This window comes from Cricetulus griseus (assembly GCF_003668045.3).
Source record: "Cricetulus griseus strain 17A/GY chromosome 1 unlocalized genomic scaffold, alternate assembly CriGri-PICRH-1.0 chr1_1, whole genome shotgun sequence".
Lineage (NCBI taxonomy): Eukaryota > Metazoa > Chordata > Mammalia > Rodentia > Cricetidae > Cricetulus > Cricetulus griseus.
Genome location: NW_023276807.1, coordinates 191,777,589 through 191,805,234, shown reverse-complemented (window position 1 = coordinate 191,805,234; position 27,646 = coordinate 191,777,589). Strand labels below are relative to the sequence as shown.

Here is a 27,646-nt window from a genome sequence, read left to right as displayed (position 1 = left end):
TTTTACCAACTTACTTTCTATCATACCTAAGGAAAACTGCAACTATAACTATCTAGTCTTCAACTCCATCAAAGGCATCAGAAGGATATAATATAATTTAGGTAAACAAAAGTGCATTCCAAACAACTTTCAAAACTCTGGAAATGACAGAGACATCTGACTGCCTAGACACTCACCCAAAGTTCCTTTACAATGTTGGGACATCCATAGCATCTGGCAGACTTTTCAATGAAGCAGGAAATTTGAAAGACTGTCCCACTTACATTGGCAGTTTGTCAGTCACTTTCCTATGTGTCCTGCAGAATGTCTAGCATTTTCTTTTGTGAAGCAGGAACATTGAAGTACCATCCCATCTTGTTTTGGCAAAGTTCAGTGGTCACTTTCCTGTGGGTCCTGTATGTTCAGTTTATACAACATATTATCAAGTAGTTCAAGAAAGAGCAGCTTCTTGCCCAAATAGGTAGCCTTGCCACATTGAAAGTAAGCTCCATATGGAGTTTCTTCGATGCCTATCATATCTGAAGTAAATTGGTTCTGTCAGTATCATTGTCATGTCTCATTGTCATAAAAAGCCCCATGTTAACAAAACATTCTAGATGCCATATTCTGTAGGTCTTTGAAAGGTTTGAAGACCATCGATCCATTCAAAATATATCTCTATACCATCTGGAAAACATAACCAGCATATCTACAAATTTGACTGTTATAGATGATTATTGACCTGTGCTTCTTGATTATCCTAAATAGTTCATAATAATAGCTTTCAAACCTGTTCTGTGTTGAAGTTTAGAATTTTATACAATAATAATTTTATACTGCTGATTAGATTGCAAATTGTTCTTTGTAGATATGATTTGTCTTCTAGTAATATAGGAGTAATAATAACCAAAATTGACCAAAAAATAATAGCTTTCACAAACTAGAATTTTGGGTTACATTTTTTAAAAGATTTATTTATTATTATGTAGTGTTCTGCTTGCATAAATGCCTGCAGGTCAGTAGAGGGCACAAGATCTCATTGCAGATTGTTGTGAGCCACCATATGGTTGCTGGGAATTGAACTCAGGACCTCTGGAAGAGTAAGCAGTGCTCTTAACTGCTGAGCCATCTCTCCAGCCCTTGCATTACATTTTTAAATGAACTGTATAGGTACAATACTTTAATAGTTGAAACACACACACACACACACACACACACACACACACACACACACACACACACACACACACGTTAAATTGGTATCCATATACAACAATCCTTTAAACAAGAGTAGAAACATATATACAGTGTGTTGTAACAAAAAATACCTTAAATTTGTATCAATAAACAAAAGCTTTTAAACAAAAGTAAAAACATATGTACAGTGTATCAAATTGACTTTGAATTTGTATCAATATGTCAAAATTCATGCCAATGCAAAATAGCTGATTAATAGTTATCTTTTTATACTATATTCCTATATTCCTCTAAATTATAACAAATGCCCATGATCCACAGAGTAACTAAAGAGCACCCCCCATTTCCCGGCTTTTGGGAATGTCGGCTCAGTCCTTTCCAAATAACTTTCTGCTGGCTGTGAATGAAGACATCCCCTGGGGTTCCTGAGAAAAATTTTAGATAATGACCAATCCTGGGAAGACCAGTTATAACCTTTTCTGATTGATATCATCTGCCAGGTGGTCTCTCTTGATCAAATAGATCCATATCAACCTGGAAAGAATTCAGAGCTGTAGACAGAAGAATGTGTCCCACCTGGTCCTGCAGCCATTCAGTCCCAAATAAACACACAGAGGCTTATATTAATTATAAACTGTTTTGCCTATTGATCAGGCTTATTACTAACAAACTCTTACAACTTAAATTAATCCATAATTCTTATCTATGTTTAGCCATGTGGCTTGGTACCTTTTCTCAGTCAGGCATTCTCATCTTGTTTCCTCTGCTTCTGGCTGGTGACACTCTTTCTCTCTTACTTCCTCTTCCCAGAATTCTCCTAGTCTGGTAGCCCTGCCTATATTTCCTGCTTGATTTTGGCCAATCAGCATTTTATTAAACCAATATGAGTGACAAATCTTTGCAGTGAAAAACAACATTATCTCACATCACACAGCTTCTTGTTTTCTGTGGAAACAAAAGCAAAACTGCCTCTCCAAAGCATTTTTGATTTCTATTTGACAAACACATTTTTTAAAACTTTTTTAAAGTTAAAGAATTCTTTAAAATATCTAGAATGGTTTATTTCGTCAGTCCCTCTTTCAATCCCATATCATATAGCATCTGTTCTTCAATTATCAGTATTCAAAAAAATTCAAAATCAACACAATTGCATACAGAATCTAGACTCCCTGAGTATTTACTATCTTTATGGAGCTTTCCCCCCTTAACTCTTATTGTTTCTTTAAAGGCTTTACTTTTTAAAACTATTTCTTTCTTTCTCTAACTAACTATACCCATAATCTTTTTTTTTCTTAAGTCTACCCACATTGTAAAACACACTGGAACCTATTTAGAGGTTTTGTTTGTTTGTTTGTTTTTTCCTTTTTATTATTTTATTTTATTTTATTTTTTTAGTCTGGACCTCTTTTACTTCACATATGTCTAGTCTTTTTTGACAGGACGAGCACACTCTGAACTGCTAAGCTACAGCTGGGTCCTCTGCATGTAGCTCTGTTGGCTGGCTCTGCCCACCTCTTGGGTCAGGAAAGCCAAGCCTAGAGATTACAGCCTGGTTGGTGACTGAGAACTGCGTTAAACCTTTCTAGCTATGGAAGCCAGTACCTTTGTTGCTGCAAGCAGTTTTTACATAGCTTTCCATTTGTATTTTCTGTTTAATGCTTCTGGCTGAACAGCAGCACCTCTTACAGGATCCCTGTCCTTTCTTCTTTTCTTTTGTCTTCCAGCTTTCTCAGGCCCTACATAGAAATACAGGCCCCACATTGGGTGCCAGTCTCCATAAGTTTTTATTCCTCATGCTTTTGGTACTTCTTCTTCTTCTTCTTCTTCTTCTTCTTCTTCTTCTTCTTCTTCTTCTTCTTCTTCTTCTTCTTCTTCTTCTTCCTTCTTCTCTTTCTTCCTTCTTCTCCTTCTCCTTCTTCTCTTCCTCCTTCCTTCTCCTCCTCCTCCTCCTCCTCCTCCTCCTCCTCCTCCTCCTCCTCCTCCTCCTCCTTCTTTTTCTTAGGCTGGGTTTTCAGTCAGAGCTAAAGAATATTTCACCACCAGTTTGGTGATTCCATCACTTCAATATTCTTTATTTCTACTCTGGCTTCTGTTTGGATCATTAACTCCACCCACACAATCTTATTGTTACCTCATGTGCCAGTTTATAAATGACGCTCAATCATACCCAGTAGCACACTCCTAAGTCAGTTCTAAGGATGGCTGACACTCCTTCTCATTTTCCCTTTGTTTCCACCTCCTCTATAGTGAAATGTGATATCCTTTTCTTTTAATTTTTAGGCTGGAGTATCACTGTGTTAATATATTTGAGGCCAGTCTAGGCTGGCCTCAAATTTACAGAGACTCACTTGCCTCTGCCTCTCAGATCCTGGTTGTAAAGGTTTATGCCACCATACCTGGCTTGTAATCTGTGCCCTTTAGTTTGTTTGTTTCTTTACTTTTCTTTGATCTACAACCCCTCATCATTTTCTAGCTCTTTCCAATATTATCTGCTGAGCATCATGGCAAGTGCTTCTGATTTTGTAACTTCTGGGTGGCAGAAATTTTATCCTCCCTAAGTTAAAATTACTGAGACCCAAAGCCCTCATGAGGCCCCTGGCTTTGTGAAGATTTTTGGAGTCTGGGAAGATAATCTTATTCCCCACCTTTGTTTTTACTTTTCTGTCTGTACCCTTAGATAATCTTATATCTAACTACACCTTGGAATACTTTTTCATACTTATCTCTTATGCAGCAGGTGACAGAAACCTTATTTATAGAATTTGGCAATCTAGCCAGTAGATGCTTCAAATGTAGGCCTGTCTAGTTGTTCGGTATGTTGTAAGACCTGTCATTGCAGGTTTCTATTGGCTGTTATGGATATCATATGCCCACATTTTCCTTATTCTCAGAAAAAGGAGAGAATGTCTGTATCTCAACTATATTTATGTCATTTCCTTAAAAGATGCTGATTGATCTTGCCAGAGTTGTAAGTTCACTCCTGGGCCAGGCGCTGAGCCTTGAGGTACATTCTTGTCTCTGAGCAGGGCCAAACAACTGAAAACCTACTCTAGCCACAGAAAGTTGGGAAAATACAATTCCCAAAATGAAAAGAGGTTGATCAGAAAAAAGACAAAACAGGCTGGGCAGTGTTGGTGCAGGCCTTTAATCCCAGCACTTTGGAGACAGAGGCAAGCAGGCAAGCAGGTCTCTGTGAGTTCAACACCAGCCTGGTCTACAAGAGAGTTCCAGGACAGCCAGGACTGTTACACAGAGAAACTCCGTCTTGAACACCCACGAAATATAAAAAAGGAAAGAACCCAAAACAAAGTAACAGGAGCCCCCACCCTACCCCAACAAGACAAATAACACCCCCAAGCAGTAGCTATGTAGATGTTGCCTCCACTGTGGTTACTATTCTGGAAGCTTTCCATATTGTCTTCCACTTGATTCTCATAGCAAGGTTAGGAACATGTTCACCAGGTAGAATGCAAATAAAAACTGCCGTATTGACCTGTGTACCTACTAAAGTAGAGAATCACCAGCAACAACACTGGTGTGGTGTGGTGATGGCGGTGCCTCTTTACTCCTGGTGGGGTGGTAATGCATGATAACATTTCCAAAGCATTATAAACATTTGTAATTTTCTTAGCATATTCATAATCATGTTCTAATTTCAGAGCAGCTGAGTATCTCACCTCAAATTTAAAAGCCTGAATTGGTGTGTGGCTCCTGAAGGCTAAGTTTTCACCTTCTTATGCAGTATGACTGGATTTTTATCCCCCCCTCTCTCTCAAGATTTATTTATTTCATGGTTATGTATGTTCTTTCCTGCATGTATGTATGTGCACCATGTGCAGGCTTAAGACTCAGGGCTATGCAGTGTGTTTGCATTGCAAGTAGATGACTTTTAAAGATTGAGCCTTCTTAAGCCTCCATGGTATCCAGTAATAAAAGTTTGGAATTCTATTCTAAATAAAATGTAATATAATTATGTAGGCCTGCTTCCTGAGCATTACATCATATCTTCTTTAAGCCAGTTTGGCCCTGTTTTGCTCAGTGCCTGCAAACTGATATGTGGCCACGGTGAGTTCTATGCTCTCTGAAAACTGTTTACGTATTCTCTCTTGTCCTGATATTAAAATGAAACCCGTAATTCCTGCTCTGTTCAGAGGAAAGTACATTGTGAGGCTCAGAATTCACATAATTGTTACAGTTTGTGATGAACTGATATTTCTTTTTTAAAATGTTCCACCCACATGCCATTTCAGCCTTCAGTTCCTAGAGAGGAATTGGAATCTGTTTCTTGCTGTTTAAAGGGAACATGATGTTTGACAAACACTGAAAGAGTTACAGTGGCATTCTGACAGGCATAGCTGCTCCAGGCAGTTTACTCACACAGTTGCTGTGCCCATGTGTCAAGTTGAGCAGCCTTTGAAAGTAGGTTTGTATTTATCTACATGTGTTCATTCAGTAAGTTGCTCTGGTCTCTTTGCATTTAATCTTGTCTGTAGTACCTGATGGACCCCTGCAGTCATGTAGGGCACTAGCACCTCCTTAGGACCTTGGGAAAAGGCAGGTTAAGATTCCAACATTTTGAGTTGGAGCCTGAGATTTGTGCATGTCTGAAAAGACCCCAAGTGACTCCCATCCTTGCTCCCTGGCTTTGGGCTCCTTTTCTGAGTAACAACGATCTAGACTATATCCCTTCTCAGAGAGAAGGATGCCCAAGATTTACCTGGTATCTCCCATACCTGGCAAAGTGATTGGTATGAAATAGATGTCCACTGTATGTCTATTGAATGAATGGATGTGTGTAGGAGAGAACTCCCTGTATCTAAGTTTAATATCAATCTGAAGCATGTCAGTTTTTAGAAAGTCCTAGATTCTTAAAAAGATAGAGATATACTGAGTCTCAGTGCTCAGCTTGTATCTGCAAAATATTTTGCTACAGAATTCTTCAGAGTTGTGGACACTTGGTGTACATTGAACATCTCCAACAGGCAATTTTCAGGCTCACCAGGCCTTAGCAGGGAGCTTTTAGGTACTATGAGTTATTCTATATTGTATTTTATTTCTTTGTTTCTGACTCAGAGGCAATCCCCAAATTTTGTGTTTCTGGAGGATGTTTACTTGTGAAACAACCTATGTGTGTTTGAAAACTATAACAGATTGTTTAAAATGTGAGTCATTAGCAAATGTAAGTGTTCAGATTTCTAGAGAGTAAATGCATTTCTACCTTCCAGAGCTCTGGGGCTATTACAACCTGTTGTCATTGAAGTTTTTTTTTTTTGTTTTTTTTTTATCTTTATTACAGACCATGGCTTAAAGCTACTGCACATTCTCTTTTAGCATCTACTTTAAAGAGAATGTCACTACACTACTTTCAGCTACACTGGAGTAATGTGTACTTCCACAGTCTTCTGGTATCACAAACATGTCATATCCTTACAGACTTCTTTGAAAACAAAAGATAAAACTCCTTCTCACTGGATTCTTGGAGCTGAGGCATATCAGAGGCGAGGAACATGGCAGCTGTTGTCTGATTTTCAAGCTTAATTTCCTCATTCTCTCTGGCTTGATTTTGAATATCTTATACATAGCCAAGCACAAACTCTACCTCTATATCTTTCTTCTGCTGTAGATCCTAATGCATTCACCTATTCAAGTTTGTCTTGAATTTTTCTGTGCTTATGAGTTTTGGGAATGTGTTTTTTGTTGTCATTGAGTTAGATTTCTAATATAGGAAACAGAGTATAAATAAGGACAGAATAAGTAGATCCTTCCAGAATGCTCACTGCCTTTTTATTTTTCTTTTCTTCTTTGTATTATGGGATGCCTGTGCTAAAGAAAAAACAGGTTTATGATGAAAAGAGAAAAAAATTTTGTTCATTTAAGGAAATCATTGAAGTAAAAAAATTCTGCCCCACTGTTTACTGAACTTTAAACTCAGATGCATGTGGATTTAGAAGCCTCCCTCTGGGAATGAAGTTCCTGTCTGGACTCATTTGATTTTCCTCCACAGTACGTAATTCTTCAGTATTGGGTGGAGAGGTGCCTTCTAACCTGCTTAAGAGTTGCTAGTTATTGCTATTGCTAACTAGAGCCTCAGAAGTTGACTAGGACAAAACTGAAGGCTCATAGGAAGCAGGTGGTTCTCCTTTTGCCCACATGGTTGAGGCCTGAAATCTTACCAGGAGGTATTAAAGTTGTATCAAAGATATGAGAACTGCAAGTTTTACTACTATAATAAATATACATACTTAGTCACTTAACTAGGATCATCTCAGACTCAGGAGATTTTTATATAGAAGGAGAAGGAAGCTGAATCTCCTCTTCACCCTTAACACAGGCACATTCTTATAAAAATTAAATTTACCTTGTGTAAGTGCTCCTTGTTTGTATTTAGATACTTCTAAATCTCATCAGTGCCAATTTGTATTTCAACAGAGAAAAAGGGAATATATATATATATATATATATATAATCTATCAATACTTTTTACTTTTTATGTGTGTATATATGTGTGATACAAGTGTGTAGTTGTTTGTTTGTTTTACTCTTTACTCTTTGGGCTTTCTACTCTATGGGGGGGGGGCTGCCACCACCAGCTCCCAAATAAATATACACACGGAGGCTTATTCTTTCTTATGACTGACTGGCCTTAGCTTGACTTGTTTCTCATTTTCTGTATACCTTTCTTTACTTCCTACTTCATGGCTTGCCGTGTGGCTGTGTTGCTGGCCCCTGATGCTCTCCTCCTTTTCTTGCCCCTTGCTCTTACTTTCCAAGATTTCTCCTCCTATTTATTCTCTCTGCCTGCCAACCCCACCCATCCTTTCTCCTGCCTTGCTATTGGCCATTCAACTCTTTATTAGACCAATCAGGTGTTTTAGACAGATGCAGTAACATAGCTTCACAGAGTTAAACGAATGCAACATAAAAGAATGCAACACCTCTTTGCATCATTAAAAAGTATTACACAGCATAAACAAATGTGACACATTTTAATTGATGTTCCACAGCACAAGTGTGTGAGTGGTGGGCATGCACATGTGTGTGTTTGCACATGGAGGCCAGAGAACAGGCTCAGGTGTTGTTCTTTGGGTGCCATTCAGCTTGCATTTTGAGACAGGATATCTCAATAGCCTGAGCTCACCACCAGTCAGTAATCCATAGGGATCCATTGTGCCCCACCATCATGTTCATTCCCCCCTTTTAAAAAATGTAGATTCTGGTGATCATACCCAGATATTCATGCTTGCAAGACAACCCCTTTATTAATGAACTGTCTCCGTAGCCCATCTTGATTACTATCTGAACTAATACCCTTTCCTATGTTTTAGGGTATAAATATAATCTTAAGGCTGTTATGAGAATTGGTAAGCATGTTAATCAGAATTGTCTATGTAACTTTTAAAGTTTTTAATAGCCTTGAGCATGTCCCATTTTTATAGTTAAGAAACTTGTTAATTTTAAAGTGAATTTTTAGAAATGTTTAGATTATTGCTGCTGCTGCTTTTCTTCCTCCTCCTTTTCTTTTGTCATAGCTCAAAACTGAAGCAAGTCAGTAAGCGAGGTTCCCAGTGTCTGTCTCCCAGAGTTCCCTTCACAAGCTAGACTGGGAGGAGTGGCCAGTAGAACTTTGCAAGCTGTCAGGGTGCGATCAGGACACCTGCCTTGTGGACTCTGGTGAAGACCCTCTTCCTGACTTGCAGATGGCTTCCTTCTTTCTGTGTTCATATATAGGAGAGAGCAAGAGAGAAACAGAAAGTTCAAGTTTTTTTTTCTGATGAGAATAATACTGTTATCCCAAAGGCCATGTCCTCATGGCCTCATCTGACCATATCCCTATAACCCATATCCAAATTCTATCACGTTAGAGGGTAGGGGTTTGTGTAAGTTCAGTAAATAATACCTCTTTTACTGAAACTAGAAATTAAATTTAAAAATTGAGAAATACTGATAGGCTATGTATAAAACACACAAATGGCAGTTATCTTTAGATAGATTATAGAAGATTTTATTAATTTTTAATTAATTGAAAGAATGTTGCTTTTATAACTGGAAAAACACAATAGGTTATTTTCAAAGGAAAATAACACTATGGACTGTAGGATTTCATAATAATTTTGAAATTTTCAGAATTAAATTTTATTTTAATGGGATTTTCCTGAGAATTAATGAAAATACCTATTGTGTGAGCATTTGGCTCCTGACCCATAATAGAGCCCAATAAATAGTTGCCATCTCTTTCCTCCTGTGTCAACACAGTTACAGTGTAGATAATAATAATTGCTGCAGTGACTTGGGAGTTATACTGGGCATGAAACATAGAAAAGGGAAATCTACAGTAGCCACAGAAGGAGACAGACACATTTGTTCTAACATCTTAAAACTGAATTAATAAACAAAGGAACCATGTATTGTATCTATTTAATGTAGCCACAGAAAAAGACAGGCACATTTAGTTCTAACATTTTTTTCTTTTTCTTTTTCTATTAATTAGAAAGAAGATTATTTTACATGTCAATCCCAGGTCCCTCTTCCTCCCCTCCTTCCCTACCCCTCCCCAGCTAACACCCTACCTATCCCATACCCTTTCTGCGCCCCAGGGAGGGTGAGGCCTTCAACAGGGGTTCTTTAGAGTCTGTCATAACCTTTGGGATAGGGCCTAGGCCCACCCCTTGTGTCTAGGCTCAGGGAGTATCCCTCCATGTGGGATGGGCTCCCAAAGTCCATTCCTATGCTAGGGATAAGTACTGATCCAGTACAAAGGGCCCCATAGATTTCTGAGGTCTCCTCACTGACACCCACATTCAGGTCAGTCTGGATCAGTCCCATGCTGGTTTCTCAGCTATCAGTCTGGGGGACCAAGAGCTCTACAGTTCTAACATTTTAAAACTGAGTTAGTAAACACAGGAACCATATCTTGTATTTACTAATTAAACTTTTAGGTTCTAAAATCCTAAACTAATTAAAGAACTATTAGATAATTTTCATTAGCATTTAATGATAAAATTAACACTGATTAATTGCATCTTTGTAATATAATGCAGGCAAATGGAGATAGTGAGAATGCTTAAGCAACTTTAGACATCTTGTTTCTCACTCTGGAAGCTTGGGGCAATGTTTTTGGTTGTGCTTGGTGGCTTGCCCTGTAAGAGCCCTCTATTCTGCACTTCCTCAAGCATCGTTTCTTATTATGCATTCTCTTGTGTATAGTCTGTCACTGGATTTTTTTTTCTCAATTAATCCCACATCTGAATGTAATATTTCTAGTTTTTCGGGTCTGTAAATCAATAGGTTAGAAATGGCTTGCAAGGTAGTCATGTTTTTTGTCACGTAGGGACCTGACTGCTTGCCAAATAAATCACGATGCTGTGATATATTATTTCCAGTTGTTATAAATTTTCAATATTTATTGTATTGGTCATACAAAGTCAGGATTCAGTTATTTAATTTCACTTATGTCTGTATTTGAGATGAGAATCCTTTTCTCCATTAGTGAGTTTGAGTTTCCCTCTCTCTTGGAGTCAAATTCTAAGCATGCCTATAAAAGCAGCCACAGAACCCACACAGAAACAAACAGGAACAAACTGCTTCTGTGTTTACAGATGGACTAAAACATGTACCCTGTTCAACTGTTTCCAAAATTATAATTTTCTCACTGAAATAGGTGTTTATTTATTTATTTAGATACTGTAGATGATTGTTGCCACTGTTGCTTAGTAATCTGGTTCCTCGACATTAGTGAAACCTGGCTAGCTTACTCCCTGTATCATAGACCCTGTTCATAGGTCACTCAAGCAGTGACCTGAGTTGTGATCCTCAGATGTGAAAATGCAAACCCTTTTGAGCTCCAGGCTAGTTCTGCAGCATGGCTAATGCCACACTACTAGAGTTCCCTTCTTAAATTCTATTTTGGCAATTGTGAAATAAAAGAAAACCGAACAAAACAAAAACCTCCAACTTTCTTTCCCTTTTATCAACAGGACACAAAAATTGCTTCGTTGGAGCGAAACATCCGGGACCTGGAGGATGAGATCCAGATGTTGAAAGCCAATGGTGTGCTCAACACAGAGGACCGAGAGGAGGAGATCAAACAAATTGAGGTGTACAAAAGCCACTCTAAGTTTATGAAGACCAAGGTGGGTTGTGGAGTCTCAACTTTTATGGTCTGGATTCGAGGAAAAGGGTATAGTTTACCTGCTTGTTTCTCCAAAGACCCACACAGTCTGCCTCATGTGACATGAAATACTTGGATAGTAAAGAAGAACATGGGGAAATTTACATTCAAAAATAAAGGATCCAAAGGGGGGGTCTGAGGAAATCTTTAGTGGGGTGCCTACTCTGTGAGGTTCGGGGTGGCTGCCTTGCGCTTCTGTGTCTCTGGAGTTCACAGGGTTTTAGTCTCTCCCACATCTCCAGTTACCAGCACTCTTTTCTTTGAATTGCTGCTCTGCCTGGTTCTTGCCCATCCCTGGAAGCTGTTAGCACATCTCAGAGCTATTAAGATATTCTGGTTTTAGCATAAGACAAATAATTTTAAGCATCAGTGCTCCCATTTAGCCAAATTCTTCAACTTGTCTAAGCTGGGGTTTCTTCATTTGTGAAATGGATCAGAAAGGAAGTCCCACCTCTGTTAAGCCATTTTGTTTTTGAAAGTAATCACTACTAATTTATTTCCTTTCCTTTTCCCCCACTTTTAAGTGTCCCCTTTTTAAATCTTGTATTTTAATAGTCTTTGTTCTCTTGTCATAAGATTCAGCAGAGTTAGAGAAAGTAGTGGGAGGGGAAGAAAAATTAAGCAAATTTCTCTTATCTGCAACATTCATATTCTATACAGATTTAAAAATTATATGAAGAAATAATACACTTAACCTTTAATACATATGTATACCTGTGTATACATGGATGCTTCTTCAAGGAATTAAATCAAACACAATGCTTTATTCTGAAGATTCCCTATCTTTATCACAGGCATTGAGATTATGACAACAAATGTGGGTCAAAGATTAGAGATGTCAGAAGTAGAATGTCCAGTGACTTTGAATGCAGCCATTTCCATTCAGCAATGTGAATACCAATGGCATTCCCTGTTCTAGTCTCCCTTCTGGTTTCTTGCTTGCAGTCATATCCCAGAGAGCTGAACTAAAGTAGAGCAAGCAGAGTCCTAAGGTGATCTATAGACAGTGCTCAAGTCACCATGTAGTGGGATATCAGAAGCACAGCTAAGAGTAAGTTCCAGAAGTTTTGGATGGTACTACTGTTTTAGATTAAGCTAATCTTCCAACTCTGCAGCTTAACACCAAGAGATTGAGTATTCAAGCAGCGTCCACAGCTGAAAATGCTTGAAATTGGCCAAAGCTACCCTGCATTATGGATTCAGTCCAGGTGAATATAGCATTCATGTAGTCTTCAGCAAGAAGTCATGATGGCTGCTAGCCCACATTTGTCTGAGACCGTATCCTTGAGTTCTGTTTCACTTCTCATGGTAGTTACTTTAAAGGGTTCCAGAGAGTCATGACCAAGGAATGCTTGAGGCCTTGAGGTAGAGTAAAGTGGGGAGAGTATTGACTAAAGACTTGAACTGGCCCAGGACCATCTCTAGCCCATCTTTGCTAGCAGGGAGGCTCTAGGGAGTTGGTCATGTCACCTAGTCACACTTTATGTATCTATAAAATGGGCAGCACTGACAGACATAGAAAATGGCCCACAAGGATTAACTGCGAGTTTTAAAAAACAATTTAATTAAGTTTCCTGGCTCAGAAAAGGGTGAATAATAATTTTAAGTATTATTTTTGAAGAACTATAACCCAATTAATAATGGTGATGAAATACTGTTCTTATTGAACTGACTTGGAAAGTGACTTTGTGATCAAATAAAAATTTGTTATACCTCATAAAAATCTTACACTGATAAACGTTAGCTAAATGTACTAGTAGGAGTCCATTTTTATGTTTTCAGGTTGAAAGTATGTTCTTATTGGATTGGACCATAACATTTATTGCTCATTTCTTTATTGACATCTCTCGAATCTCCTACTGAGGAGTGAGCAGGATTCCTATTTAAGCCTGGGAATGCTGCCTGGAGTAGTTTGGAGGAAAATACTTGAACTAGCTATCAAGAAAGCTATGTACCCTCAGTTTAATATTGACCTGGAAGTTGGTTCTGGGGTGGGGGTGGGGTCTCTGGAAATCTCTGTGATTAAAGTAATACTGAAGACTTAAATTATTTTCATAAACATGGCACCATAGCAAAACCAGGACAACATATTTTGGGAGAAGGTGGAAGATGAGCTATAAAAACATAACAGCAGGCCAGACGTTGGTGGCATACACCTTTAATCCCAGCACTCAGGAGGCAGAGGCAGGCGGATCTGTGTGAGTTCGAGGCCAGCCTGGTCTCCAGAGGGAGTGCCAGGATAGGCTCCAAAGCTACACAGAGAAACCCTGTCTTGAAAAACCAAAAAAAAAAAAAAAGTTAAAAAATAAAAAAAAAAATAACAGCAGAGTTTTAGAATTTGACCTGGTAGGGAGTTAGAAGTATCAGATATATTGGCCGGGTGGAAATCCCTGCACCTAGCAAGTCCTTTGGCTTGTTAACATTGGCCTCAAGAGCCAAAGCTTACTGAAACACACTCTGCCCTGTGGAACCTTCCTAGATGGAGACTCAAATTTCTGTTCTACCTCCAAAGGCGTAGAGGATTTGGACTATGAAACCCATGTCTAAGAGACCATCAAAAGCACTAGTTATTTTCAGGTACATCATTAAGCTTCTGAGAATGGAATGAAGCATACAAATAATTGCTTTTCCAAAGTAATGGCACCCCTTTCTGTAGATGGCTTTATTCCTAGTCTAACACAGTTTTCATCTGCTGACCTCACTATTTCTGTGTTAGCTCTTCTGTCTGTCTTGAGTGTTCGTCAAAGGTGCCACTGTGCTGTTATGGATCTCCCCTTCTATTCTGAATTTGCAATGTATTTTTATAAACCTCTGACAGATTACAAACCTCACAACCCACTGCATGATAATAAGCATGTCACTTTCTTGACACCAGGGGGATGTATCTGCAGTGAGAAAAAGCTGTTTTCCTTGGCTGAGTGGGTTTTTCAGAGTGTTGGTTGTGTCACAGTTATAAGTGGGGGAAGAATTCACTGACAGGATGAAGTGTGTCTGAAGTCCACATGGACTTCATATGAGGCAGGTGATGTAATTCCAATGGGCTTTTCCTTTGGCTATCACAGAGATGCCTTCCCTGGCTTCAATCCTCATGTATGTTTGATTGCATCACTTTCCATTTTTATTGAGTTTATGGCTGTAAAAGAAGCAAAAGGCATATTTTTGGAAATATGTGTTTTTTTTTCCCTATAAATGTATTCCCTTCAGAAAATCCTTTTTCGGTTATTGTCTGCATAAATATTTATTTAAAATTTACCTCATGGCAATGATAGTCTGAAAGCTATTTTGAAGAGCCTGCCTGTTTAATATTTATAGACTGAAGCATCTTTATCACCATCAACCCATTTTTGTGCAAGAAAGTAGGTGTCTGTGTGGAGCCTGCTTCACACTTCCTGTTCACTCTCTTCTGTGAATTAGGAGCTTTCATTTATATTTGTTTCCCCATACCCCAGCCCCAGAGCAACTCTCTGCTAGGGTGTTTGTGGTAGTTTTTACAAATGGGCATTGAGACTATCAGCATTGTCTTTGCTTAATTCATGCTGAGCTGACAATCTTTGGTGCTTTTTCAGTGGAATGGGTTTCATATATGTGCTGGTTGTACACTGAACAGTCTGTGATTTGGGGTCCACAGCCCCATTCTAGTGGGTCACAACAAAGCTTACTGTTTTGTTTTTTCTTTGAGTTACCATTTTAGGGAATCCTAATTCTGACCAGCTCTCTATTTACATTCTGTTCTTATGGGTCCTCGGGAGAGGTAACTCTTAGTTCTGCTCTACACAGAAGTGAAAGTGGATTCAGGATTCTAACGTCAGGGAGCTGTATGGTTGGCACAGTGCTCACCTGAGCAGTGTTCACTGGGCTCACATTCTCATCACTAAGCCATGGGGATTTCCCCTAAAGCCTTTCAGAATCCTTCTCTGGCCATTTTCTCTTCAGCCCTCTAGCAGTTCTTTCAATTTGGTAAGCTAGGAAATGTGTGTGTTTCCTGATGCCATGAGATTTCTTGCTAGTGGGTTTTCTTCTGTATTTGGGTTTTCCATCTATAAATGCTGCAGTGGTTTCTCTTCTGGTTGCTGTGAGGAAAAACCCTGTGACAAAATCAACTAAGCGGAGAATGATTTATTTGGCTGTCAATTCAGAGTGTACTCTGTCATAGCAAGGAAGTCAAGGCAGTAGGGATTTGAAGAGATAGTCACATCCACGGTGAAGAGCAGAGAGAGAATGAATGCATGTGTGTTTGTGTTTTTTCCTACTCTTACACTATTGAAAATTATCTCCTAGGGGATGGTGCTACCCACTATGGACTAGTCCTCCCACTTTAGTAAGTCCAATTAGGAAAACTCTTCACAGGCGAAATCATTCATAGGCATGCCAATGGTCAATCTAGGCTAGACAGTTCTTCATTGGGAGTTCCTTCCTAGGTGACTCTACAATGTTTCAAGCTGCCAGTCAAACCTAATTTGGTACATCTACCTTTCTGGTGAGTGCTGAATCTAAACCCTTCTGAAGATAGAAGTCTCACTCCTGGTGCCATGTAGGACCACAATAGAAAAGGGAAACAATAGAATCAGAAGTTATACATTTCCTAAGTTAAAAGTTATAAGACACTGTTAGGATAAATCTTTCTGCCAAAAGTCGCTGAGCCCCATCACCATGTGTGGGCTTTTACGCCAGCCACCCACCCGAGTTAGGGCCCAAATTAATATACAGAAAGACTTGTATTAGGTTCAAATACTGCTTGGCCAATGACTAGGATTCTCATGTTAGCTCAGTCTCAATTATCATAAATCTATATATTTTATGACTTATCTTATTGGACGCCTTATTGGCGTCCCTCCTTGCCAGTGGATCATATTGTGCTGCTGGAGGAAGAGTGGAGGGGGAAAGGACACTTCCTGTTTCTCCTTGCTTAAATATGAGTCTCCTTGCTATGTCACTTCCTGCCTGGATCCATACCAATGCAAAGTATTCATTCCTGTATCCTATTCCCCCTTTTTTCTTTATAAAGAGATTGACTGTGTTTATTATCATTTATAACCAACCCCATTTAAATGAAAACTAACATTTATAAACAATATTTGGGAATATGGGTGTCATTCTTTCTAAACTGTTTTCTGCTGATTGGGGGCAATGTTCATACCATTGGACTCATGATAAAACACAGAAATCTGACCAAGTCCTTGTTTTTGTAGTCTGTAAGGCTGTATCATCTCAGCTTTAGGGGGTCTTGCTTGATCAAACCATATTAGTCTGGAAGGAATCCACAGCTTTTTATTTTCTGTGGAAACAAAAGCAGAATTTTTTTTCAAGTAACCTGTCCTTAGACTTAAATTTTGAAGTCAAAGGATTTTTAAAATGTATAAGCTGGGTTAATTTAGCAGCATTTATAATCAAATGTATTTTAGCAGCAGTAAGTCTTTCCTTGGCAATCAAACAATTTAAAGACAACAATATGGCATATAGTATCCAGATTCTCTATGTATTTTTCATCTTTAGGTGGCCTTTTTACTATTTTACTTTTACTTTCTTTTGTTTCTTTTCCCCTTGCATTGGAATAAACAAGGAAAGTGGCTGAAAAGATGAAGAGTGACCTAGAGACTCTAAAAACACCAAGCAGTTTTCATGATAACCAAATAAAATATCTAGAAATGGGAGATTATGAGTACAGAAATTGAAAAGTGTAGTCAGTAGTTTAAACATTTGATTTGCTGCAGCAGAAGGGAGATTTAATAAACTAGCGCACAGAGCTGAAGAAATTAAATAAGAGAAATAGAAAGGAAAGACTATGAAGAAAAATAGTCTATAATAAGGTCTCCTTTGAATCTAGTCAGAGCTTCCATAGTGGGAAAGAGGCTTGTGCATTGTGCGTGCGTGCGTGCACGTGTGCGTGCGTGTGTGTGTGTGTGTGTGTGTGTGTGTGTGTGTGTGTGTTTGTGTGTTTGTGTGTTTTAGGGGTCACTATTAGTAGCCACTCTGGAAGAGGTGAAGTTTTCAGATATCCCAAAAACTGATGGTAGCTTTAGGTCCAAACTATACAAGCAGGGTGCATAAGAGAAACCTCCAAGTATGCATCAGGTAAAAGTACATCATCTTAGAGGCAAAAAGAACAGCTATAATAGTTGTCCAAAATGATTTATGAATGGCTAAGAAATACATTACAGTAAGATGTAAAGTCATATGTATTTACCATTAGTCATTGGAGACATGCACATTGCAGTGAGGTATGACTTGCCATTTACTAGAATGCCTAAATTAAAAGACAGGTAAAGATAGGTGTTAGTGGGTTCCTGGAAATAACAGTGTCTCAGACAAAAAAGTTCATTAGCTCAGCATGGTGGTAGGCAGAGGCAGGAGGGTCAGGAGTTCAGAGTCATCCTCTGCAACACAGTGAATCTGAGGACAAGCAGAGATGTGGGAGACACTGTCTTAGCAATGACAGAAAATGCATCCACCACCAAAGTCTTCAAAATACTAAACATTTTGTTAGCCTGTGGCTACAGAATCATGTACATAAATATTCTTGGTGCCATTATTCAGAATGACAAGAATGTAGATATATCTAAGTTTTTGCTGCCTAGTAAATGGATAAGTAAAATGTACAATAGTCACACAGTAGAATATTACTATGTGATGAAAATGAAGTGCTACAACAGAATAATTCTTGTAAATAGCATTCTGTGTGAAAGGAGCCATTCAGTCATTCATCACATTTTATTGCCCTTACAGGAAGTACACAGGCACAGCAGTGCCCAGAGACAGGAAGGAAGTCAGTGGGTGCACAGAGCTGAGGACAGTAGGTAGAGAACACAGAGTGGCCTCTTCAGGGTTATTTTTTTATCTCTGAGACGCAGATGTTCTGAGGTTAGTTTGTGATGATGGTTGCACAGCTGTCATGAATGGTGAGTTATACAAGTGTGGTTAATAAGTAGGGGGAAACCCTTGCCTTTAGGGGCATGAATATGGAGCCATAGCTTGGCTTCTCAGTGGCTTCTGGTGGCCAGAAGACAACTGAATGACATTCTCTATTCTCAGAGTCAAGACCTCTCTTTTTAAAAGTTATTCCTCCTCCTCTCCCTCCCTCCCTCCCCCTCCCTCCTCCCTCCCTCCCTCCCTCCCTCCCTCCCTCCCTCCTCTCTCTCTCTCTCTCTCTCTCTCTCTCTCTCTCTCTCTCTCTCTCTCTCTCCTGTGGAGCAAAGAGGAAAACCCGCAGGAACTGGTGTATAGTGATCCTTTCATGTGCCGATTATATTGTTTCACTTTGGTCCTCTCTGACCTCTGGATTTTGAAGTTTTCTCACACACCTTCCTTAGATGGTCCCTGAGCCTTGTGGGAAAGGGAGTGTGATATAGATACTCCATTTGGGTCTGATCACTCCATAGCACTTTGTACTTTGACTACTTGTGGGCATCTGTGTTAACCTTCATCCACTGCTTGAAGGAAATTTCTGATAGGGTCTGAGAATGGTACTAATCTACAGTATAGCGATATGGATTTAGAGTGTGGTTTGTTATTAACAAAATATTAGTACTAGTTTTATCTTCAGGGTCTTTGAGCTCCTCAGCCAGGGGACTGGCAATAATTTCAGTATCAAGCATGTGTTTTCTCCTGTGGAATGGGCCTAAATCCAATCAGAAGAGTGGTTGGTTACCCCTATAACATTCATGCCAGTGTTTCATCCTTGGGCATATCTTGACACTTGATTATTAATATACTTATACTGAAGCCATAGGTAAGACTGCTGATGACTTTTCCCTCTAAGCAGCCTACATAGATTCTCTGGAACTATGAATGCTAGCTAGCAGGCGGGAGCTTTCTGGTCAGTACCACCTTGATTTCTCCATGTCCTATGACCAAAGTGTGTGATATCTTCATCAATATGATGCACAAAAAGAGCAGTAAATAGCCTGCATTGTTTTGGTTGTCTCATATACTCCTGACCAACTGGCAGTGGATTTTTCATTTGGTAACCTATGGCTTTTGGAGCAACATTTCCCCCTGTGTAGGTGAATCCAATTAAACACATACACACACACACACACACACACACACACACACACACACGGTTCATGACTCAAAGGAAAATAAAGGATATTTAAAATAGGACTGGGGGGCTGGAGAGATGGCTCAGCATTTTAGAATATTGACCCTCTTCCAGAGGTCCTCAGTTCAATTCCCAGCAACCACATTGTGGCTCACAACCATCTATAATGAGATCTGGTGTCCTCTTCTGGCCTGCAGGTGCACATGCTGGCAGAACACTGTATACATAATAGATATATCTTAAAAACAAAAAAGTGACTGAATAATGGCTGTACTGCATATTGAATTAGTGATATCAAGCTAAGATGATATAACAAGGAAATTAACAGTCTTAAGTCTTATGTAATAATGGATGCTGGGGAATTGGCTTAGTGGGTAAGAGCTCTCACTGAGCAAACGTGAGGACCTGAGTCAGGAACCTCAGAATTCACATAAAACTACAGGCACTTGTAATCTCATGCTGGGAATGAAGGAGTGGCAGAAATAGGATCACTAGGGCCTCCTGGCCAACTAGTTTAGCTGGGACAGGGGATAAAAATGATAAGCTCCAGGTTCATTAAGAGTCCTATCTCAGGAAACCAGGTGGGAAGTGATGGAGAACACATGACATCCTCCTCTGGCCTCCACATGCATGTGTACAGGATGTGCACACTTGTGACATACATGTGTACATGTACATGCCACTCAACACATACCACACACACACACACACACACACACACACACACACACTCACACTCACACATACACTCATGGGAGGGAGGAGGAAATCGGGGGAAGTGCTTAACATTAGTGGGATAAATTTCTAATTTAGAAAAAGCAAGCAGAATAATCCCAAAGAAGACACAAGGAAGGGAAAAATTTAAAAATAAGACCAAAAATTTAGTGAGCAAAACCCAAAAGTGAACTTGTCTGATGAGCGGTCCCAAAACTGGATCTCTGATTTGCTGGTTTAATTGGGCATGCTTCTGATAAGATCAAGCAAGGAAACATCAAAGATAAATATTTGAGAAAGCATAGTCATAGATACCATTGGTAGAAGAGATTAGTAGGTTTTATGAATTTTTCATTCAAATTAATATGAAAATTTAGTTTCAATCTAGAATTCTTAGTAGGGAAAATATCAGCTTTATATGTTTTTGCTCATGTTTTCTAATGATCATCAAAAACAAAAACCGAACTTTACAGAAAAAAATCTCCGAGCACATTAAAAGAAGCTCCCATAGATAAGTGTGTACTAAAACCCAAGAACAGCAGCACAGACAGAACAGAAAAGAGTACTCCTATCCAAAAACATAGATGAAAGAATATCTGCAAGCTGAATCCATTAATTTTGAAAGATATTACATGTCACAAAGTTTTCATAGAAATACGAGAAACAGAAAATGTTGAAATTCCATTGATGTGACTCATTACAACATATTAAAGGAAGAAAAGCATGGCATGGAGGTAGAATGTTGGATAATATTAAACATTCTTTAATGGTTTAAAGAAACTCTTGAAATGATTGTTATAAAAGAGAACTTTGTCAAACCTAAAAGTGCATCTCCAAAGATCTAATTACTATATTTGTTAGTAAATAACATTATTTTTCTACATGTGAAAACCAGATGTCAAATTAAATGATGAAACATTGAAGAATTTCCCCTTGAGGCTCAGAAGAAGACAGGACCTTCTTCCTGAGTGACCTTTTCATGTGGCTTGTGTGGACTTCCGCATAGTGGAGTTTTCACAGGATTGTTGACTTTATACCATGTTAGCTGGATTCCAACAGGGGGCATAGACAGCCAGTTAGGATTGTTCCAAGGTGGCTGAACTCATACCATGCTGCTGGCTTTTAGCATGGGGACAGAGGCTGTGAGTTGTCTTCTATGTTAGGGTAGGAAGAGGTCCTGATACTTTGCCACATTCAGAATCATTGTTCAGTGCAAGGTCAGGAGCAAGAAAACAGACCAAATTTCTGGTTTGGAAGAGTGGCAGTTGTGAAGAAAAGAGAAGGAACTGGTAGTGCAAGTTGTCTCTGAAGATCATCTTCAGCTTTTATATTAGTGGACAAAAGTGTAGTGGGCTGGTGACATAAGACACTGGAAAAGCTGTGGAATAATGGCATTTTGAGAAGCGGCTTGTGGTCATGCAAGTTAGTAATTGGACACTTTAAGCAGGGTATAATGGGCCACCCACATAGGTACATGAAAGACAATGCTGAGGGCAGTTTGAACAGTGGGAGCCCAATTCAGGGGAAGAATGTTAGTAACTGGCCTAGAGACTGTTGTGATATTTTAGGGAAGAATGTGGCTGCTTTCTGTCCTTCTCCAAAAAATCCGCCTGAGGCTAAATTGAAGAATTTTGGATTAATGGTGTTGGAAAAGGAAATTTCAAGACAGCCTGGTATTGAGTCTGTTGCATGGTTATTAGTGGTCACTGTTGTGAAGTTCTGTAATGAAAAGGAGCTCCAGGAAGTGTAATGGAGCTAAGTCCATCACTCAAGTTAATAAAAAGTTTAAAGATACTAAGTAGAATAAAGGGAGTGGTGATGTCAGAACAAGACCCTACCCAACTAAGCTTCCAACTTGTGAAAAGGAATTAAAGAAAAGTTTAAGCAGTGAAGAAAACTGTCAACAACAGAAAGCTGATGCCGACGTAATTGAATAAAGGATCCATGTTTCAGCCCCAGCAAGCAGAACTAGGCAGCCATGTGGTTTTGACTTTAGAATGAAGGATACAAGAAAGGGGTTGTGGAATCTTCCTTCTCAGCTAAGGAAAGCTGTGGAGGCCAGGCCTGTGTCAGAGGTTTCCTTAAATGTGGGCTCAGAGAGGACATTGTGTGAAACTGTGAAGGAGATGCCAGAGTGACAGGATACCTGCTGAGGAGAGCTGCTAACAGGGAGTGGAACCAGCCCAAGAGAAAGAAATGTGTTACAGTCAACAAAGCTGAAAGGAATTGGAGATCTGAAGAGCACTTTGACATTAGACATGGAGATGCAGAGTTTTGAGTTTGCCCTGCTGGTTTTGGTCTTGCTTTAGTACAGTATTTCTTTGCTATGCTCCTTTCCCTCTCTTTTGGAATGGTAATGTGTATTAGGTGCCATTGTATGTTGGATGTGTTTTATTAGGTTTTTTGGTTTTCATTTTCCAGAGGGTTACAATTAAAGAGACTGCTATGAGTCTCAGAAAGACTTTAAACTGACTTTTAAATAGTGTTGAGACTGTGATACACTATGTGGACTTTTGAAGTTGGACTAAATGCATTTATATTATATACATTACATTATTATATACATACATTATGGCTATACTTGTGGGGGACAGGGAGTAGAATGTGGTAGTTTGAATAAGAATGGTCCCCATAGGTCAATATATTTGAATGCTTAGCTATCAGTGAGTGGCACTACTTGAGAAGGATTAGGAGGTGTGGCCTTGCTGGAATAGATGTAGCCTTGTTGGAGGATGTGTGTCACTGGGAGTGGGCTTTCAGGCTTCAAAGGCCAAAGCTAGTCCCAGTTTCACTCTCTTCCTGCTGCCTGTACCTCCAAATGTAGAACTCTCATTAAGTTCCTTCTCCAGCTCTATGTCTGCCTGCATGCCACCATGCTCCCTGCCATGAGGACAATGAACCTCTGAAACTATAAGCACTTGCTTACAGAATACTTTCCTTTATAAGAGCTACCCTGGTCATGGTGTCTCTTTACAGCAGCAGCAACTAAGATGGCTGTACATGCTACATGGTCCAGCAACTTCACATCTAGATGGAAGCTTGAGGAGATGATGGTTATATGGGCATGTTTTATATATTTTCAGGTTAGCACTGATGTAAAGATTAAAAACTCAGGACAAACACCAGGTCAATAGCAGAGCTGATAAGTTAGTCGAGGTGAACTCTTGCAGTAGAACGCTCTTCTTAAGTAAAGAAATGATTGAATTCTGTGTATGTGGGTTTACATGGACATTTAATCTCTAGGGCATAAACACTTAAGGCATATACAACACAAAGTTTTAAACTATGAAAAACTAAATAATATATTCTGTGTGGATGCCAAAGTTAATGATAGCACTAAAAATGATTTCAAAATTCAGTAACAGTTGTAAAGGGATAGAAGGAGATAGATGTGTGATGGTATTGATAAGATTGATTCTAATTATATTATTTTTATTTTGGGTGACTTGAATGATGAGTGTTTCTTACATTGCTTTTTCTTATACCTTGTGTATATTTTAGGTTCTTTTGTCTTCTTTATGTTTAATAGAAATAAAATAAAAGCCTTAATGCCTTAAATTATTTTCCTTTTGAAGATTGTCTTCAAATGGTATCCTTGAGTCATTGTCTCTACTGTGAACTTGTATCTTCCGTTAAATAACTGTGTTCCCCTGTACCCTGCCATGGTCTGCATGTTGACAGTAGACTTCAGGGTTTCAGAGACAAGTAGGTTTTGGCAGTGCTTTCATGGCATTAGAGACCCAGGGTCTCAGCGAGGTGGAAGGTACCTGTCTACTTACGTGTCTCTGTAGGGCCTCTTCCAAACCAGGGCCATCTCTTTTAAAAGATTCATGGAATTTACTGCTGGATCAATAATCTCCGGCTATTGAAAACAGAGAGATATGAGTAGTTGTCAAGTGTAATTTGTTTGAACAGATTTTCTCAGATTTTGCAATTGTCTTGTTTTCCAGATTGACCAGTTGAAGCAGGAACTTTCCAAGAAGGAGTCAGAACTTCTTGCCTTACAAACAAAGCTTGAAACCCTTAGCAATCAAAATTCAGATTGCAAGCAACACATTGAAGTGCTTAAAGAGTCGCTTACTGCCAAAGAACAGAGGGCTGCCATCCTTCAGACAGAGGTAAGGTGCTGTCTAGGGCTCTGGAGAGCAGGGACACTTCACCATATAAAGTGTTCTTCCTGAGGGGCATTCTGTAGAGAACCCCTTCCCAAAACTGTAGTGGCCAGATGTGGTTTTAGGATTCACAGAGTTTCACATTTTTTTCTCAAACATGGTACCTGTTGCTGCATGTATCATAGCTTTATGACCCCCCACCTGGCCTAAGTTTGCAGCAATGCCCCAAACCAAACATGTGACTCTGCAGGGAAGATGATCTCACACTGAAGCGGGTAAATAAGGGTGAAGACTGGGTGCATTGTCTCCTGTTGATTTGTGTCTTGTTAAACACCCAAGGAGTTTGTCTCACACTAAGAAGTTTTCTATCCTATTTTCCATTGTTTAGAGAAAGCTATTTATTTATTTATTTATTTATTTATTTATTTATTTATTTATTTATTTATTTATGGAGTTGAGAATTATAAGGAATTGGCTTTGGAATGATTATATTTCATTAAAATCATAAAATGGTTACACTAGCCCATCCATGCCTTATATGACATCATTTATAAAGGTCATTTCTTACTAATTTTTCCAATGAAGAAAGGTAGCATTGTATGTTTCCTAAAGGAAATATTGCTCAGTTATTTCTGTTTCATACTTAGAGTAACAATCAAAACATCCTCTTCCCACAAAAAAAAAACCTACTCCATGTGTTATTATCCTCTTTTCTTATTTCTTCTGGTTGGATTACACTCTTCTGTGTTATAAGAAATGCAGCACACACACACACACACACACACACACACACACACACACACACACACACACACACACACACATGCAAGTTGTGTAACTAAAACAGCTGTCAAAAGCAATAGGCAATATAGCAAAGAGGGTGGTAAACCAGGCTGATTTGTGTGTTGAGGCAGTGCCTTGTGGGTTACTCTAGGAGAAGGCAACATAATTGGCATGTGTATTCTCCGGGGCTCTTTGCATCCTATCCTTGTATATATAGACTTGAAGGTGGGTAAGGAGGAGGTATATTTACCTTAGGAGTCACTTGGGTTGTTGAGTAGGTCTGTGCCCTCAGTCAGTTCCATGGGCATTTTTTTTAAACTCACGGATTTATGGTATAAATTGGAAGATGGCTTTCATCTCATTTGACAGGGCATCAGTGTAGCCATGTCTAGAACTCTGCCGTTCAGTACTGAGCCATTAGCCACGTGAGGCTATTTAAATTTACTAGTTTAGCTAGATTTAAGATGTAGCTCTTTAGTCACTGTAACTATGTTTATACATTTTAGTAATGCCATGTGGCTAATGCCTACACCATTAGACATTTCTGCCCTCTAGCAGTTGTCAGTCTAGAACAGGATTAATGTGATCCAAATATAGCCTTTTACTTTACTTTATAAAAATCTTTACTTTATAAAATATCATTAGAACCCACCACATCTATTATTCTCTGTGTCCGCTCTTTTGCTTTAATGGCAGAGTTGTGCAGCTTGCATGGCCCACAGAGCTGTCTTGTCTTTCATGGAAAATAACTTCTGACACTCGAAGTGTGATCTTTGTGAAACAGGTCACCTGAGCAGGCATTGGACTGTCCAGTCAGGGTGCCTTCTTGCTTCTGTATTGTGCACAGGCCAGGTAGTTTGCTGACTCCTGTTCAAAAGCACAACTATTGCTTTACAAAGCACCTTTCCATATCTGTAGTTTGTCTTAAGGTTATTGTAAGTATGATACTGTGAGTTGGGTGGGAGGAATTGGGACAAGCAAGACAGCCTACTTGCCCAAACAGGTACCCAGGTTCCCTGCAGTTCTCCAGAAGGCAAGAGCGAAAAAGCCAGTTGAGAAAGACCTCCTCTTTTGCTGTCTTATACTGAGACCTATGGCAGTCTGCCTATCCATCCTTCTGTTTTACTTCTTTCAAATTAACAGGGTTTAAATTAGACCCATATATATTTCATGAAAAAGATAGAGGTGACATTATGTGGACAGCTTCTGTCCCATGTTCAATAATTAAAGGACCCAGTGGAGCGATCGAGCTTTGAAGTAGAAATGAAGTCACTCTCCCCATGAGGACAATGGGATGGCATTTCTACACTCCTGCTTTGAAGTTGAGAGTGTCGCATTAATAAGTCTATCTGCTGAAACATCCAAGGAATCTTCTTTTTCCCTTTTCCTTCTATTAAGATTGCTATGTATAGAAATAGAGGGACAAGTTACCTAATGATGTCCATCTCTTGAAGAAAGCAATTTAGTTGAAATTAGCTCCAACTGTTGCAGCAGGGTAGAATTCATTGAAGTGTTATCTCCTCTCTTTAGCTCAACAGGAAAACCACAGTCTCCCTATCTCACAAGTGGTTGCTTAGTGGGCAAGTGGTTATTGGATGAGATATGTTCCATCTCATTATGCCCTGTGTTGAAAGATGAGAGTTAAAACACATCTGAGGGATGTGGAGTTCATTCTCAGAAGAGGTAACATGGGACAGTTGCTTGTGGTTTGATTTCTAACTCATTCCAAATAACTTGCCAGAACCGAAGAGAATGGGAAGAGTCTTGCTGGCTTCTCTGAAATATCTGTGGTGCCAGCTGGCTTTAGCCATATGTCTGTAATCCAGTATAAATGATGGCTGCCACTGGTTATTCCTCTGGAACACAGGGTATGACAGCTGACCTGGCAGAATAGTTCCTCTCTGTAAGGAAAGGTTCTGCAAGCAGGACCTTTGTGTTTGGGAGGTGGTAGGATGAAGGGTGTGGTGAGAGGTGGGAGGCAAGCTGTCTGGGTTTGTGGCTATGTGGCTTGGCTCTTTGGTTGGTTTGTTTTAACTTGTACAAATACCCAGGCACTCTTTGACATGTGTGCAATAAATCAGTGGAATAATAATTATACATGTACAGAGATACACCACATGAGTCTTAACATAACATTTTACTTTTTAAAATAGCTTCAAAGGACCCCACAGCCACGTCTTAGTTTGTATTTCCCTTAATGTTTCCTACACAGCATCTACCCTGTCCGCAATGCATGCCCTGCTTAGCAGATGGGATACTAATAAATCGACTTGTGTTTTCTTGTTTCTTTTTTAAATAATTATCAAGATATCAAGAAAATAGGAAAGAGAAAGTCCTAGCATTTATTTCATTTTTAATTAAAACATTTTTAAATGAAGGAATATAGTGTTTAGAAGTAGGAAGTATGTGGACTTTGGGAGCCCAGTCCATATAGAGGAATATTCCCTGAGGTGGTCGTAGGCCCTACCCCAAAGGAAATGAAAGACTCTGATGACACCCTATGGAAGGCCTCACCATCCAGGGGGAGCAGAAAAGATATGTGACAGATAAGGTTTTAGTTGGGGCGGGTCGGGTAAGGGAAATAAAAGTACTACCGAAGCGACCATTGGTTCTGTTCCCAAATTAAGACTTTTGTTTCTGCTTTCATATAGAACA

The 27,646-nt window shown here is 39.3% G+C and overlaps 1 protein-coding gene across 1 annotated transcript in view; it reads left to right on the top strand.

The window, feature by feature from the left end:
- The window catches only part of Erc2 (ELKS/RAB6-interacting/CAST family member 2), a 673,320-nt gene that overhangs the window by 242,149 nt on the left and 403,525 nt on the right, over nucleotides 1-27,646 (top strand). The window contains exons 5-6 of the mRNA XM_035453246.1: nucleotides 11,151-11,306; nucleotides 24,047-24,214. Coding sequence (XP_035309137.1) covers nucleotides 11,151-11,306; nucleotides 24,047-24,214 — 324 coding nt within the window. The remainder of the gene's footprint in view (nucleotides 1-11,150; nucleotides 11,307-24,046; nucleotides 24,215-27,646) is intronic.